Raw genomic sequence first — 16,440 nt, 5'->3', positions numbered from 1 at the left:
CAACTAAGGAGTGGCTCAGTAAGAAGCATCTCAAGGTCCTGAAGTGGCCTAGCCAGTCACCAGACTTTAACCCAATAGAAAATCTTTGGAGGGAGCTGAAAGTGAGACTCTGTCCATAGGACAACAATCAGTCGTATATTACACAAATCTGGCCTTTATGGAAGAGTGGCAAGAAGAAAGCCATTTCTTAAAGATATCCATAAAAAGTGTTGTTTAAAGTTTGCCACAAGCCACCTGGGAGACACACCAAACATGTGGAAGAAGGTGCTCTGGTCAGATGAAACCAAAATGGAACTTTTTGGCAACAATGCAAAACGTTATGTTTGGCGTAAAAGCAACACAGCTGAACACACCATCCCCACTGTCAAACATGGTGGTGGCAGCATCATGGTTTGGGCCTGCTTTTCTTCAGCAGGGACAGGGAAGATGGTTAAAATTGATGGGAAGATGGATGGAGCCAAATACAGGACCATTCTGGAAGAAAACCTGATGGAGTCTGCAAAAGACCTGAGACTGGGACGGAGATTTGTCTTCCAACAAGACAATGATCCAAAACATAAAGCAAAATCTACAATGGAATGGTTCAAAAATAAACATATCCAGGTGTTAGAATGGCCAAGTCAAAGTCCAGACCTGAATCCAATCGAGAATCTGTGGAAAGAACTGAAAACTGCTGTTCCTAAATGCTCTCCATCCAACCTCACTGAGCTCGAGCTGTTTTGAAGGAGGAATGGGAAAAAATGTCAGTCTCTCGATGTGCAAAACTGATAGAGACCTACCCCAAGCGACTTACAGCTGTAATCGCAGCAAAAGGTGGCGCTACAAAGTATTAACTTAAGGGGGCTGAATAATTTTGCACGCCCAATTTTTCATTTTTTGATTTGTTAAAAAAGTTTGAAATATCCAATAAATGTCGTTCCACTTCATGATTGTGTCCCACTTGTTGTTGATTCTTCACAAAAAAATACAGTTTTATTTCTTTATGTTTGAAGCCTGAAATGTGGCAAAAGGTCGCAAAGTTCAAGAGGGCCGAATACTTTCGCAAGGCATTGTATATGTTTTAAAATAACATTCTTAGATGTTCTCTGAATGTTACCAAAGTTTTCTAGTGTTTTTTTTTATGGAAGGTTTTCTTAAAATAGCGTTAAGAATGTAATTAGAATCTTCGGCAACACTTTACTTGACATAACACGTTATGACATATTCATAACCATGTCATAATATGTCATAACAGCTGACATAACTTCTCATAATATGGTCATAACATTTTCATGACCCATATATTTACAATTGTTGCAACATATATTGCATTATTTCATGGCTGGTTATGACACCTATGTAAGTGTCAAAACCCACATTTATTCAAATTAGTTTTGTCCCTGCCAAGAGGTTTCCTATTGTTTAAAAGTTTGTTTCTTAAATCCTTTGAAGTTTTAATGAATTCTTTAGTCATGTTTTTTCATCATATTTGAAATAACTTGTAGAAAATACATTTTAATACACTGTCATGAAGCATTATTACCATCCTGTTTCACTTTACTTGGACTAGGAAAATACATTTTAATACACTGTCATGAAGCATTATTACCATCCTGTTTCACTTTACTTGGACTAGGAAAATACATTTTAATACACTGTCATGAAGCATTATTACCATCCTGTTTCACTTTACTTGGACTAGGAAAATACATTTTAATACACTGTCATGAAGCATTATTACCATCCTGTTTCACTTTACTTGGACTAGGAAAATACATTTTAATACACTGTCATGAAGCATTATTACCATCCTGTTTCACTTTACTTGGACTAGGAAAATACATTTTAATACACTGTCATGAAGCATTATTACCATCCTGTTTCACTTTACTTGGACTAGGAAAATACATTTTAATACACTGTCATGAAGCATTATTACCATCCTGTTTCACTTTACTTGGACTAGGAAAATACATTTTAATACACTGTCATGAAGCATTATTACCATCCTGTTTCACTTTACTTGGACTAGGAAAATACATTTTAATACACTGTCAAGAAGCATTATTACCATCCTGTTTCACTTTACTTGGACTAGGAAAATACATTTTAATACACTGTCATGAAGCATTATTACCATCCTGTTTCACTTTACTTGGACTAGGAAAATACATTTTAATACACTGTCATGAAGCATTATTACCATCCTGTTTCACTTTACTTGGACTAGGAAAATACATTTTAATACACTGTCAAGAAGCATTATTACCATCCTGTTTCACTTTACTTGGACTAGGAAAATACATTTTAATACACTGTCATGAAGCATTATTACCATCCTGTTTCACTTTACTTGGACTAGGAAAATACATTTTAATACACTGTCATGAAGCATTATTACCATCCTGTTTCACTTTACTTGGACTAGGAAAATACATTTTAATACACTGTCATGAAGCATTATTACCATCCTGTTTCACTTTACTTGGACTAGGAAAATACATTTTAATACACTGTCATGAAGCATTATTACCATCCTGTTTCACTTTACTTGGACTAGGAAAATACATTTTAATACACTGTCATGAAGCATTATAAATGTCATAATCATATAAGCCAGATAGGCCTATCACGTACATGCCCATATATCAATCATCTGTCAAAAATAGGGTGTCTTGTACTGGTCCTGAAATCTGCTCCTGCATTCATCCCAGTCATCAGCAACAGAGCATCGGAGTAGGTACATGTCTGACATTAATGTGTGCGCAATTACAATGATCATTTATTAAGGTCAATTAAATACATACAATGCAAGAAGACTTGAGGCTGAATTCGCTGCCCAAAGGTGCTTCAACAAAGCACTGAGTAAAGGGTCTGAATATGTATGTAAATATACTATTTCAGTTTATTTTTTATACATTTGCAAACATTTTTTTTTACTTTTTGCTTTGTAAAAGGGGTCTGAATACTTTCCAAATGCACTGTATATATACAATACCAGTCAAAAGTTTGGACAACTACTCATTCCAGGGTTTCCTTTATTGTAGAATAATAGTGAAGACATCAGAACTATGAAATAACACATATGACATGTCACATCATGTAGTAACCAAAAAATGTGTTAAATAAATTCAAGCATATTTTATATTTGAGATTCTTCAAAGAAGCCACACTTTGCTTTGATAACAGCTTTGCACGCCCTTGGCATTCTCTCCACCAGCTTCATGAGGCAGTCATCTGGAATTACATTTCAGTTAACAGGTTTGCCTTGTTAACCTCTCTGCGCACGGAACCCGGTAGCGGGATGAAATTCGACAACATACGGTGATCGCTACATAAATAGTAATATTAAACATTCATGAAAATACAAGTGTCTCACATGTTTCGAAAGCCTAGAATCTTGCTAATCCAACTGCGTTGTCAGATTTAAAAAAGGATTTACTGCGAAAGAATACGATGCGATTATCTGAGGATAGAGCCCCATAAAAACAACTATTTCAACCAGCACAGGCGTAACAAAATCACAAACTACAATAAAATAAATTGTTTACCTTTGACGATCTTCCTCTGTTTGCAATCCCAATGCTCATTGTTACACAATGAATGGTCTATTGTTTGATCAAATCAATTTTTATAGCCTAAAACGAAACATTTTGTGAACCGCTTGTCGTTAATTCCGTCTCATTCCATTTTCGACAGCACACTCGAGGTAAATACACACACAGAATGTGACTTTTCCAGTCATGTTTGGTTTCATTGCAATCAACTGGTTTGTTTGTAACACAACCAAACCTGATGGGTCATTTCGCGGGACGTATTGACTGAAAGAAACCAATTTGAAGACAACAAGTAATGACATCATTGTGCACCAATGATTTGCCCGTTGTTTCGTTGATTGACTGTATTTTAACCCAATGACCACTGATCATCTTGAAATCTAGCTGGGTAGATAGCCAATGAGCTGAGGTAAACGGCAATATGTAATGTTTATGTGTTGGAAGACCAACCCATGTAGTAAACTCTGGCGTAACGAGGGTCATTCGCCATTGAAGTTTCATACCGGAAGGAGCAAAGCATGTTGCGCACAGCGTTGTTTTGGTAAAGCGCATATTCAGCTGTTTATATATCAATCAGTATGGCAACTAAGTCAGGGAAAGCTAAATCTAAGTCTAGATATACAGATGTACACACAATTTTCGAAGAAATTGATCGAGGACGATTCATTTAGCGATTCCCAAATGGAGGAATATTTTTTGAACGGAGAGGACATCGTTTTGGACTGGTAAGTTCTTCTCATGCTAATGCTGTTGTTTGAAATTAATAATATAAAATATTATTTGTGAAATTAAATAGCCTATTTGAGGCTGTTGAGGGGAGGGCAGGCCCACAACAATGGCCAAAGTGAAATGGAGACTGTAGATACAGCTGGTCTGTTGTAATATAATAAAGACAGTAGATCTAGCTGGTCTGTCATAATATAATAGAGACAGTAGATCTAGCTGAAATATCATAATATAAATGAGACATCTAGCAGGTCTATAATAATATATTCAACCTTATGTTCCCTGTACTCTCTCTATATATATATATATATATATATATATATATATATATCTGTTTATTATACCTGTTGATACAGGGCTCATATGTGAAACTATTCTAACTGAACATTTTCTTTCACAGTGACACTGACTCCGAATGGCAGCCCCCAGTGCCAAGGTGTCCATCCCCCACTGAAGCTGGTTCATCCAGCTCCCGCCACAAATGGTGTTCATCTGCCCAAATGTATATCTGCAGGCATGGATGTGCTATGGCACCTGGCATCAGCAGCATAATATTGTGTAGAGGACTGAGGGTCTTCCAAATATTGAAAGTGTTATTTTGTAAATGTATATTTTTTTTTTTCTCAATTTTTTTTTTTTTTGGGGGGGGGGGTGTTAGAATACCATTTTGGTATTTTGTATATAGTTATTCCATTCAAAATGTATAACTTCACAAATTTGGCCACTTGGGTACATTTGGGCTACTTGTGTGGGACACCTGGGTGACTTGTAGCACACTCATTTTGGAAGTTATCATTATGAAACTTTGCACAAGTACTGTTGCCCTCTTATGTTTTTCACTGAAATTATCCCCATCATCCTATCTGAATGTTTGTTTTATCTTGTTCATTTTAAAGATGATGATACAACAATAAAAAGAAAAAACGTATGTCTTTTTTCATTGTATTATCGAAACCAGATCTATTGTGTTATATTCTCCTACATTCAATTCACACAAACTTCAGAGTGTTTTCTTTAAAATGGTACCAAGAATATACATATCCTTGGTTCTGTGCCTGAGCTACAGGCTGTTAGATTTGGGTATGTCTTCAGGTGGAAATTGAAAAAAGTAGGGGGGTAGCCACACTTTGCTTTGATAACAGCTTTGCACGCCCTTGGCATTCTCTCCACCAGCTTCATGAGGTAGTCATCTGGAATACATTTCAGTTAACAGGTTTGCCTTGTTAAAAGTTAATTTGTGTAATTTATTTCCTTCATGCATTTGAGCTAATCAGTTGTGTTGTGTCAAGGTAGGGGTGGTATACAGAAGATAGCCCTATTTGGTAAAAGACCTAGTCCATATTATGGCAAGAACTGCTCAAATAAGCAAAGAGAAAAGACAGTCCATCATTACTTTAAGACATGAAAGTCAGTCAATGCAGAAAATGTCAAGAACTTTGAAAGCTTCTTCAAGTGCAGTCGCAAACACCATCAAGTGCTATCATTTAACTGGCTCACACCTCCTCCATGCTTCACGGTGGGAACCATACATGCAGAGATCATCCGTTCACCTACAAAGACATGGCAGATGTAATCAAAAATCTCACATTTGGACTCATTAAACCTAAGGACAGATTTCCACCAGTCTAATGTCCATTGCTTGTGTTTCTTGGCCCATGCAAGTCTATTTTTCTTATTGTTGTCCTTTAGTTGTAGTGTCTTGGCAGCAATACGACCATAAAGGCTGATAAAGGCCTGATTCACGCAGTCTCCTCTGAACAGTAATGTTGAGATGTGTCTGTTACTTGAACTCTGTGAAGCATTTATTTGGGCTGCAATTTCTGAGGTTGGTAACTCTAATGAACTTATCCTCTGCAGCAGAGATCACTCTTGGTTTTCCTTTCCTGTGGCGGTCCTAATGAGAGCCAGTTAAATGATAGCACTTGATGTTGTTTGCGACTGCACTTGAAGAAACTCTCAAAGTTCTTGAAATGTTCTACATTGACTGGCCTTCATGTCTTAAATTAATGGACTGTCATTTCGCTTTGCTTATTTGAGCTGTTCTTGCCATAATATAGACTCGGTCTTTTACCAAGTAGGGCTATCTTCTGTATAGGACCATTACCTTGTCACAACACAACTGATTGGCTCAAACACATTAAGAATTAAATAAATTCCACAAATTAACTTTTAACAAGGCACACCTTTTAATTTAAATGCATTCCGGGTGACTACCTGATGAAGCTGGTTGAGAGAATGCCAAGAATGTGCAAAGCTGTCATCAAGGCAAAGGGTGGCTACTTTGAATAATCTAAAATATATTTTAATTTGTTAAACACTTTTTCTGGTTATTACATGATTCCATGTTTTATTTCATAGTTTTGATGTCTTCACTATTATTCTGCAATGTCGAAAATAGTACAAATAAAGAAAAACCCTGGAATGAGTAAGTGTGTCCAAAATGTTGACCGGTACTGTATATATAACATAAACATATTGTTGACACCTTTAGACTATAGTGTAATGGAATGTTTTGCCTTGTGTGGTAGGTTATGTTGGTTTTGGCGCTCTTATGTAGGTGTCATAACCAGCTATAAAATAACTACCTGGTAGGTTGTGTGGTATTTTACGCTCTTATGTAGCTGTCATAACCAGCCATAAAGTAATGCAATATATGTCACAACAGACGCTGAAAGTCAAGTAACGTGTTACCGAATCTTCTTCTGATGTATCTTCAGTAGCCGAGGTGTTTCCCGGAGTCTTCGTTAGTAACGTGCTGGGCTCTTAAAAACCTTTGCACATCTATGAGTGATCCAGACCACGCCTAGGGCAGCCAAAGTGCAGAACCTCAGTACATGTTTTTTTTTTGCATTTCCATGTCACTTCATTCATAGATGATCTCTCAGCTAAACATAGAATCAAGATGTTTAGGCTATCTGTCTGATTGTGACTGCCGATAACTTCAGAAAGAAGTTGTCTACGATCACAAAGTTGCCAAAGTATTTGCAACGGTTACAAACAAGTGAAGTGTAAAATGATGCTTCAAATGAAAACCGAGATGACCACATTAAAAGATACATAGGCTATTTCAATCATATTGAAGTAAATGTCATGTTCAATCAATTGAGTTGTATTGCGTAACTAGGCTACTGTCTGTAATGTTTTGCCTCAATATGTTTCATGATGTCTGATAAAATGTGCGCAATGATGTGCCCAATCTGTGATTTGGTGCGTTATTATTGGGTAGGCGTAATAATCAGCCTCAATAACCTATTTGTAGCCATAGGTGGTAGGCCTAATATCTCTCTAGGAGCTGATCCGTCGACAGTAGACTTATTGTGGAATAATTCTAGGTAAGATTTGAATGGAGACAGCTGATCTGAGAGCAGCGCTGCTTTTCTTTTGATCCTATAAATATCGACACGTGGTATAACGACGAACCTAGCGAATGTTCACTCTACTTGCTTGTTTGGGAAACAAAGTTGGCTTGTAAATAACACCTGGTACGATTCTCATAATGCTTAAGTTACAGTGCAACTGGGAAAAGAGGCCCTGAGCAATAGGAAAGGCCACAATTCGTGTGTGTGCGTGCGCGCATGCTTGCGCAAAAAGTGTTGTATGTCTTGATTATTGTTCAACATGTTGTAATCATATTCTCTAATCGCTGGTTTGAAACCAACATGGCTGAATATCTCCACCAGGCGACCAGAAAAATTAGAGACCAGAACTAGAGGTTTTATCAGGTCCAAAAATGTGTACCTAGACCAGAACTGACCCGAGGACAACCCGACCTAGACCCGACCTGTACCCTAACAGTTCCTGGTCTAGACCAGACCCGATGGGAACCGAGTGACCAAAGAATTCTCTTTATGAGCCAAGTTGCTCTTCTGGTTAATGACTAGACTATGTTGGATGGGTCTTCTATGAGTTAATAAATTCACCTTATTAGTGTAAAATAAATATGATGTAGGCTATGCAGAGCCATGGTCGGGGCCATTAGGGTCCACTCTGGTTTATCAGCTGTAGTTAAATAGACCCATGACCCCATGACAATCAAACAGGACCCGATCCACCCCTGAGGGACAGGTTTTAATTTTGGACCCAGACCGGCTCTGGTCCCAGGTCGGTTTTCGGGTATTCGGGTTTGTGTGTACCCGTGAAGACCTCTAACCCCAATCATTCATTCTGACTCCCGGGGACAATCGCTACTACTCACTGGCATTCACCATCATGAATGGGCAGGCTCTGGAGCAGAAGACATTATGTTTTCTTTGTTATTTTACATAAATGAAAGAGTTTACTTTTCTTCAGCCCCATTCCTCAGCTTTAATTGGCAGGGCTACTGTGATTTTAAATGATGAATTGTGCTTCTAAATTGTTTGCTTATTTGTGTGTCCCTTATTTGTTGTTTATCTTTTGCACGACTTCAGTTTGTAGCTGGAAATTAATAGCTGAAAATGTACATTTTTGTGTTTTACCTACAATTTGTCATGATTGGCCATATGTCATTATGAATTTCTTCTAGACTGTGTATTAACATTGCAACATTGTTATTGCTAGAAGTATTTGTACTTTTACAAATGATCAGGTTCTGTAATAGGAAGAAGGTAGAAAAAATATAACCCAGCAAGAGAGTAAGAAATTACCCACTGCTGGGTAAATAAAAATAAAATAATGATTACCCAGCAATGAAGTCAAAAATGAATAACAATAACCTTGAGTACACTGAGTGTACAAAACATTAGGAACACCTGATTTCAATGACAGATTGACCAGGTGAGTCCAGGTGAAAGCTGTGATCCCTTATTAATGTCACCTGTTAAATCCACTTCAGTCAGTGTAGATGAAGGTTGAGGAGACAAAATATAGGATTTTATGCCACGAGACAATTGAGACATGGAGAGTGTGTGTGTGTGTGTGTGTGTGTGTGTGTGTGTGTGTGTGTGTGTGTGTGTGTGTGTGCCATTCAGAGGGTGAATGGGCAAGACAAAAGATTTAAGTGCCTTTGAAAGTGGTATGGTTTGTGTCAAGAACTTCAACGCTGCTGCGTTTTTCACGCTCAATAAATTCCCGTGTGAATCAAGTATGGTCCACCACCCAAAAGGATATCCAGCCAACATGACACAACTGTGGGAAGGATTGGAGTGAAGACGGGGCATTATCCCTGGGGAACGCTTTCGATACCTTGCAGAGTCCACGCACCGATGAATTGATGTTGTTCTGAGGACAACAGTGGGTGCAACTCAATATTAGGAAGGTGCTCCTAATTTTTTGTACACTGTATATTTCGTTACAGAAATCTGTCATTGGATTTGTCAAATGTTGGGGATAAAACGAAAAACGACACTCAAATGTCCTATTTCAATGCACACAAATTGAGTGAAATTAACTTAAATTTCAGACAATATTGACTAAATAACTGAAAATATGATGCGACTTAAAATAGTTATTTTAGGGACCAGGAGGACATTATCTATCAAAAGGTATGGAAGAAGAACAATATGAAGCAAATTCATGCATCGAAAGTGAAGGCCTAGAATCATATTGTAATGTGTGATATTATCGTGATCAATTGATCATGTGTCCATAGCAAATCCCTTTCATTTCCATCATCAGTGCTGCCAGCTCTACATTTAAGGTGTTCTAACTCAGGTGTCCATTCGATAAATCAGCCATAGACCAGTTTACAGGCCGTGATATTACAGATTGTCCATGTTGTTTCCTCTTGGCTTTTAACAGTATCATCCTGTCATTTTGTATTTTGTATAGGCCTACCAAAGCAATTTTGTCGTTATCATTCCGGCGCATCTGCAGAGCGCGACACACATTCTCTGTTTTGGCCACTTTAATGCATTGTTATGACGGTGCGAGGCTCTGCGATGATTCTACAAAAGGGACGGTTAAAAATGGGCTACATCATATTGTTTGACAGAAAGTTGCAGCTTGATAGAGTGGATTCTTCAACGGGGTGAAATGGCGAATTCCCCCAAAAAGGAACGGCTGAGATCCTGCCTTCTGGTGGGTAGTTTATAGCCTTGAGGGAATCGCCGTGTCTACGGTGAAAAAATCTAATTTGAGATTGCGTTTAAATTAAAAGTTTTTTTTTCTCACTCAAGTAGCCTATAACACCTCCCATGGCACCTTCCTTTTTCCTTTTCCTAGATGAAAAGAACAGTTTTCCAGAGAATGGCACGTGACGAGCTGATCACTCGGCAGTGATGTAAAATAATTAACATAATAGCCGTAATTAAAAGACCGCTAACAATGGCATTAATTTATCATACCGTTTTACTCGCTTGCTGCCCCCAACTGCTCTCCGATAATTAATTAAATCAGTTGCCTTTCAAAAATCTGTTTTTCAGGAGCAGCTCTTTGCACACTTGAACAAATTCTAACTTCGCATTTTTGCTGTCAATCTTCCTCAATATAAAAATGGTTATTTCCTGCACCTTTTGTGAACCCATTGAACACCTACATCCTTGTGGTATCATACTCTGACAAAAGGCCCCTCATGTTATTAGCGAAATGGACCCATTTTAAAAATATATAAGATCAGTGGCCTAGTCAAGTTGCACAAATCGTTAAATTAACCTTATCGACAATACACTGCTATATCAACCAGAACACCAACTGGAAATATTTTGAAACGAGTCGTTTGGCCAAACCAACATTTTCACGTCAGATTGATATATAAAACCCATCTTGATTAGATTGGTTACAGTAATCTCAACCTTGGATAAAATAAATCTCAAAATACAGTCTGAAACGCTGAAACGAAACGTGGTCAACGCCAAACAGACTCATAAGCATCAGGCTAATACCAGGAGCCATAGCCCTTAATCTGCGGCAGCTCCAGCTCCACATTTTCCTGGAAGGGAATGGTTTAAACAGAGGAGAGAGCATCCTTTGATTCTGTAGCCACCACTAAAGCGATTATGCACAGTTCACCAAGAACGCGCCGAGTCTTCTGATTATTTTTCCTCTGCAGACAATAACACATTATTCGATGTTTAGAATGTTTTAATTGTGTATGATATCAATTAATAGTTAAAATAATGGAGCATTATGGCGTATACAAGTACAGTGCGGGAATATATGGCTGTGCGTAATTAAATATGTAGCCGTGCGTAACTATTACGCGCCGTTCTTGCTTCAAGTGCAGCCTTCTACACCCCTTCCCGTTTCCATTCTAGGAATGTATTTTTCTTCAGAGCACACATTCTCTCGCTCTCTCCCTCTCTCTCTGCCACACCTTTCAATTTCAACCTTATCTTTTTTATTTAAGCAATTTAATTAGGCAGAAATTCTATACGGTTTTGCCGTATAGGGTGGCATTTGTTTCTGACCTTGCTTGGTAATCACATTGCAACGCAGCGACGCGTCGACTGTATACGGTCTGTCAACTGCTATCTGCTATCGCTGCTGCGTCCTCTAATGGTTCATAGTGAGAGAGTTAGCTTATTATTCTAAAAAGGTTTTGTCGGGCTAAGCCGTGCATGTGCTTTAAATGTAGGCTACATGTTATTATTAAACTGCGAAGGAATAAAAGCGGATTTATGAGGCTTCGAAAGATCACAGCAAGGAGGGGTTTGAACCCCTTTTTGGTGTAATATCGTAATAACCCATTTACGCTGCCCGTCTTTCACAACATGCTGCACGTCGGATTTTTAAAAAATGAGCCTTTTAGGATAGCCTAGACCGGTCTCTAAATGTTTCTAAGATGCCCAAATCTAGTCAATAATACACAAATAAAAATAAAAGTACCCCCCCCCCAAAAAAAAACAAAAAAAACAACAATATGATATAAACATAAAAACTACCTTGTGAAAAGGGAAACAAACATGTTACGCAAATAGTTGTGTGGTGTCATTGGTAGCTAGATAGGCTATAGAAAGGAGTTGGTGTGCTGTGATTTCATCTGCTAAGTAGCCCAATATTGATAGACTACACATCACACAGGTCACCGGATGCTTGCAAGAGCAAAATATTAGCTGAATGCATGTCTAATCGGAGGGCCTTGTCCCTTTTCACTATGACACAATTATTAACGATATGATTGAATTAATACGACTTTTATTCAACAAAAGGAGCAGCCGCGTCATAGGTGCAGCACTAGGCACGAGCCCCACGTGCCAGGGAGAATGCCAGGTCTCGCGGCAGCGAGGCGCCTGTTTTTATATTAAATATCATCCAAACCCTCGATAACAAAATACAGGCTCGGGAATGAGGAATCTAATGATGCCAGAAATTATGTAGCCTAATATTAGATCCTCAAATTGTAGAATAGGTTTCCTTAATGCCTTGGTAAAGGTCTATTTTCGATTTACGTATAGCCTATGAGAGCATATTGTTTGAAATAAAATCATTTGGACGGTTTCTCGATAACAATGTAAAATATAGCCTATAAATATAATGGTTATAATATTGTAATAATATTGCAAAATTATAACATTCAAATAATAATTAGGTATATTATTATTAACAATAGGCCAAATTGAGTATTAATAATAGTTTCATTTTAAGACCTAAATAAAGATGATGTTGTCTACATAATAGTGTTTTATACGCAAATAATCAAAGTATTAGGGCTATGTGCTGTCTGAGGGAGTTGCAACGCCAATTGCTGTTTAGCTTTTCAATGGAGGCCAGACGAGGGGCTTTGAACTGAGCGAAATAGACCTTGTCATGGTTAACTGCTACTCCGTTCCCATCGTAAAGTAATTTACACATTTTTGTTAGTTCTAATGGAGGGGTGGTAAGAATAATTGATTCTGTTGTCAATTAAATATATTTTCATTAAGGCAGGAGGTGGGTTTCAGACCGAATCAATAGGACTTTATATTGCTTGTGCACATAGAACATGTAAGATAGGAAGATTCTCCTTTTAAATTTATTCTAAACAAACCATGCAACGGCAGACCTAATAAATGAGCAATGGACCATTCCTCTTTTGAATAGATAAACAGTGCTTTTTGTCCGACCATCATCAGGCTGTTTGCACGCTATTATCAGAACGTGGATGGAAATAATACATACTTCTCCTGATCAGCCCCATCCGCTCGCTACAATGACATAGGGCAACATTTTCTCATAAGACGCAGGAAACTTCTCTATTGGTTTCTACCTTCTTTCATGAGAACAGCCCGCATCTTAATGGTTGTGAATGAAACTTCTGCGTTCACCCGGTCCCGTATTTCCTACTTATTCAAATGACAACACTTACAATGATTAGGTCTTAACACCTCTGGCAAAATCGGCTAACAATTCTTTATTTATTATTTTCCATTGTTGTTGCCTAATACCCTTCTCACCTTTGACAAATCCACTGAATTAATCGACTGAATATTTGCCATACATTATCTGGTTCTATTAGCAAAATCCAGCGTGAAAGTGAAACTTGATATTTTTAGTAGGCCTATACTAGTTTTTCTTATATAGTATGTATTTTACCAAATGAGTCTTATGCCTAAAGTAATAATTATGCGTAAAGTAATGCGAGTCCTGAGAAAGCAAACATTATAGACTAGCCTATAGCCTATTTCCCAATTAAATAACATTATTATATTCAATGCATACACAACAATAACTAGAAGAGATTCAATTAACTTAGCTGTCGACGTTTTCATTCAGCAGCTTTCAACACAAGCAATTTGTTTTAAGCAATGTTAATATTTGGATTTAGCGCAGCCCCGAGTTAATGCGCATCAGATTTTTCAATCACGCAGGCCAATTTTATTTTTTTCTTCCCCCAGCAACGGTTAAATTGTCTATGACGGACGAACACAGCCAGAAAGTGGAAAGCAGCATTACTGTTGTCCCTTTGTTGACAAATCCATGAAACAACTTCAGTTTGCATGGCTTAGCAGGGGGACGTCTGACGTCACCCAATCACGTGGCAGGACTGATAGTATATCTTAAACTGAAAAAGTAATCTTTCAGACAGTCCTTAACATTGGCTTTAAAAGCACTTGTCATCTAAACTTCGCACTCAAAAATCACTCTTACTATGAAATAGCGGTTGAAGGACATCGTGGCGTGAAGCGCACCCACACCAAACCCTAAAGAAGAACACGCTTCGTAGCCTAGTAGACTGGATAAATATTTTCAGACGTTTAAGTTTCTCTGGCAGGCCTGTCCGACCTGCATTTAGAATCCGGCGACATCTGATCTAACCACTACGTGCCGCGTGCGCACCCACGCACCTAGATCCCTGGTTGTTTCTCGGTAAAGTAAGTTGTGATGACCCTGTCTGGTGGCAACAGTGCCAACGACATGTCCGGTCAGACAGTGCTCACTGCCGAGGATGTGGATATCGACGTGGTCGGCGAATGCGATGATGGAATGGAGCGGGACAGCGACTGCGACAGCCAGGGGGGCATGCACGACCGCTCGGAGGAGGTGGAGGAGATAGAAGTGAAGGAGAGGTCCGGGAGTCCCTGCGAGAGCGCCGGGGAGGGAGAGACCAAAGCAGACGGCGCGGAAAGCGCGTCGGGTTCCATAAGCAGCAAACCAAAAAACAGCCTGGTGAAGCCACCCTACTCCTACATCGCGCTCATCACCATGTCTATACTCCAGAGCCCGCAGAAGAAACTCACACTCAGCGGGATCTGCGAGTTTATCAGTAGCCGGTTCCCGTATTACCGGGAGAAGTTTCCAGCCTGGCAGAACTCCATCCGCCACAACCTGTCGCTGAACGACTGTTTCGTGAAAATCCCCCGGGAGCCGGGCAACCCTGGCAAAGGCAACTACTGGACCCTGGACCCACAATCGGAAGATATGTTTGACAACGGCAGCTTCCTCCGGAGGAGGAAACGTTTCAAGAGGCACCAGCCAGATATTCTCAGGGACCAGACAGCCCTCATGATGCAAAGTTTTGGGGCTTACAGTATTGGGAATCCTTACGGACGTCACTATGGAATTCACCCAGCCTACACCCATCCAGCGGGGATGTACCCTTACATGCACCCGGTAGGTCCCATGCTCCCCCCGACTGTCCCTCTTTTGTCCTCCGCTGAGCTGAACAGAAAAGCCTTCAACTCCCAGCTCAGCCCCAGCCTTCAGATGCAGCTTAACAGCCTTAGCACAGCGTCTATGATCAAGTCCGAGCCCTCCAGCAGACCGTCTTTCAGTATAGAAAACATCATCGGGGTATCCACGTCCTCGAGTGCACAGACTTTCATGCGGCCTCCGGTGACTGTTCAGTCTGCGTTGTTGAGCGCACATGGCCTAACCAGGACAACGGCAGCTATTGCACCAATTCTTAGCATGCCATCTAATATCATGTCGGGACAGTTTTTACCCTCAGTAACGTCCGCAGTGTCCAAATGGCCTTCTCAATAAAATACTTACATTTTTCTAGAGACTTGGAGGGACTGTATACAGCACGATATAAGCAGCACTGGACTCTGACGTCCGCCAATCTGTAGCCATGTAAAAACAACAACAAAAAGAGAGAAAAGGAATGCTTTTTGTACAGGTAATATTTGTACATATTTGTAAAAAAAATAAAGAATTTGACTTGTTTGACCTTTTACCTATTTTCTCTTTGGTGTTTGAACTGTACAACAGTTGTAGTTATACGAGTGTTCCTGATATTATTTTCTATTTTCTTTTGTATGGGAGCTCACTGTTAGTTCAAAATGATCAACTATTTTGCTTTGATTTTTCATACAAGATACAACATGTTCTTATTCTAAGTCTGGACAAATAGTCTGTTTATAAATTCAAATATATGTATTCTATGTAGCTCTATTGTGTTGTAAAATGGATTCGTTTGTTAATAAATCCACCAAAAAATAAGCATTAACAGTATTCATTTTCTTTATGTAGTTTTTGAATGATCTGATATAGATCTGCTGTGTGATAATTACTATTGAAACGTCTCTAATTGAAACCATTTTAATAGTTGGAAATAATCTGAAAGTAGACTTGGATATGACAAACTACCAGTATGGATTTGTAAGCAAATAGCCCAGATAAAAATGTAAACATATTTAACAATTAAAACAGATTGCAAACCGGTGCATTTAATTTAAGGCCAATAATTAAGGTAGGCCTCTATCCTTTCAATATTTCTACTGCCATGCTTATGATAATTAGGTGAGAGGGTCGTGACGTGTTTATTACCGCGAGCAAGTAATAAATTAGTAACTTAAAACACAGGTAATTTCCTAAAGTTAAAATGTAATATCGATATAAA

At 38.8% G+C, this 16,440-nt stretch overlaps 1 protein-coding gene across 1 annotated transcript; it reads left to right on the top strand.

The window, feature by feature from the left end:
- The first annotated feature begins 14,146 nt into the window (after positions 1–14,146).
- On the top strand, positions 14,147–16,034 carry LOC139406805 (forkhead box protein D3-B-like). Its single transcript, XM_071149854.1, has one exon. The coding sequence runs from the start codon at positions 14,481–14,483 to the stop codon at positions 15,579–15,581; it is 1,101 nt and encodes a 366-aa protein (XP_071005955.1). The 5' UTR covers positions 14,147–14,480; the 3' UTR covers positions 15,582–16,034.
- The last annotated feature ends 406 nt before the right edge of the window (positions 16,035–16,440 follow it).

The sequence above is a fragment of the Oncorhynchus clarkii genome, chromosome 4, assembly GCF_045791955.1.
Source record: "Oncorhynchus clarkii lewisi isolate Uvic-CL-2024 chromosome 4, UVic_Ocla_1.0, whole genome shotgun sequence".
In the NCBI taxonomy this organism is placed as follows: Eukaryota; Metazoa; Chordata; class Actinopteri; order Salmoniformes; family Salmonidae; genus Oncorhynchus; species Oncorhynchus clarkii.
This window is presented reverse-complemented; position numbering and strand designations above follow the sequence as displayed.

What these genes read in the sequence shown, in the direction of transcription:
- LOC139406805 (XM_071149854.1), top strand. Translation starts at nt 14,481, where the DNA reads ATGACCCTGTCTGGTGGCAACAGTGCCAACGACATGTCCGGTCAGACA.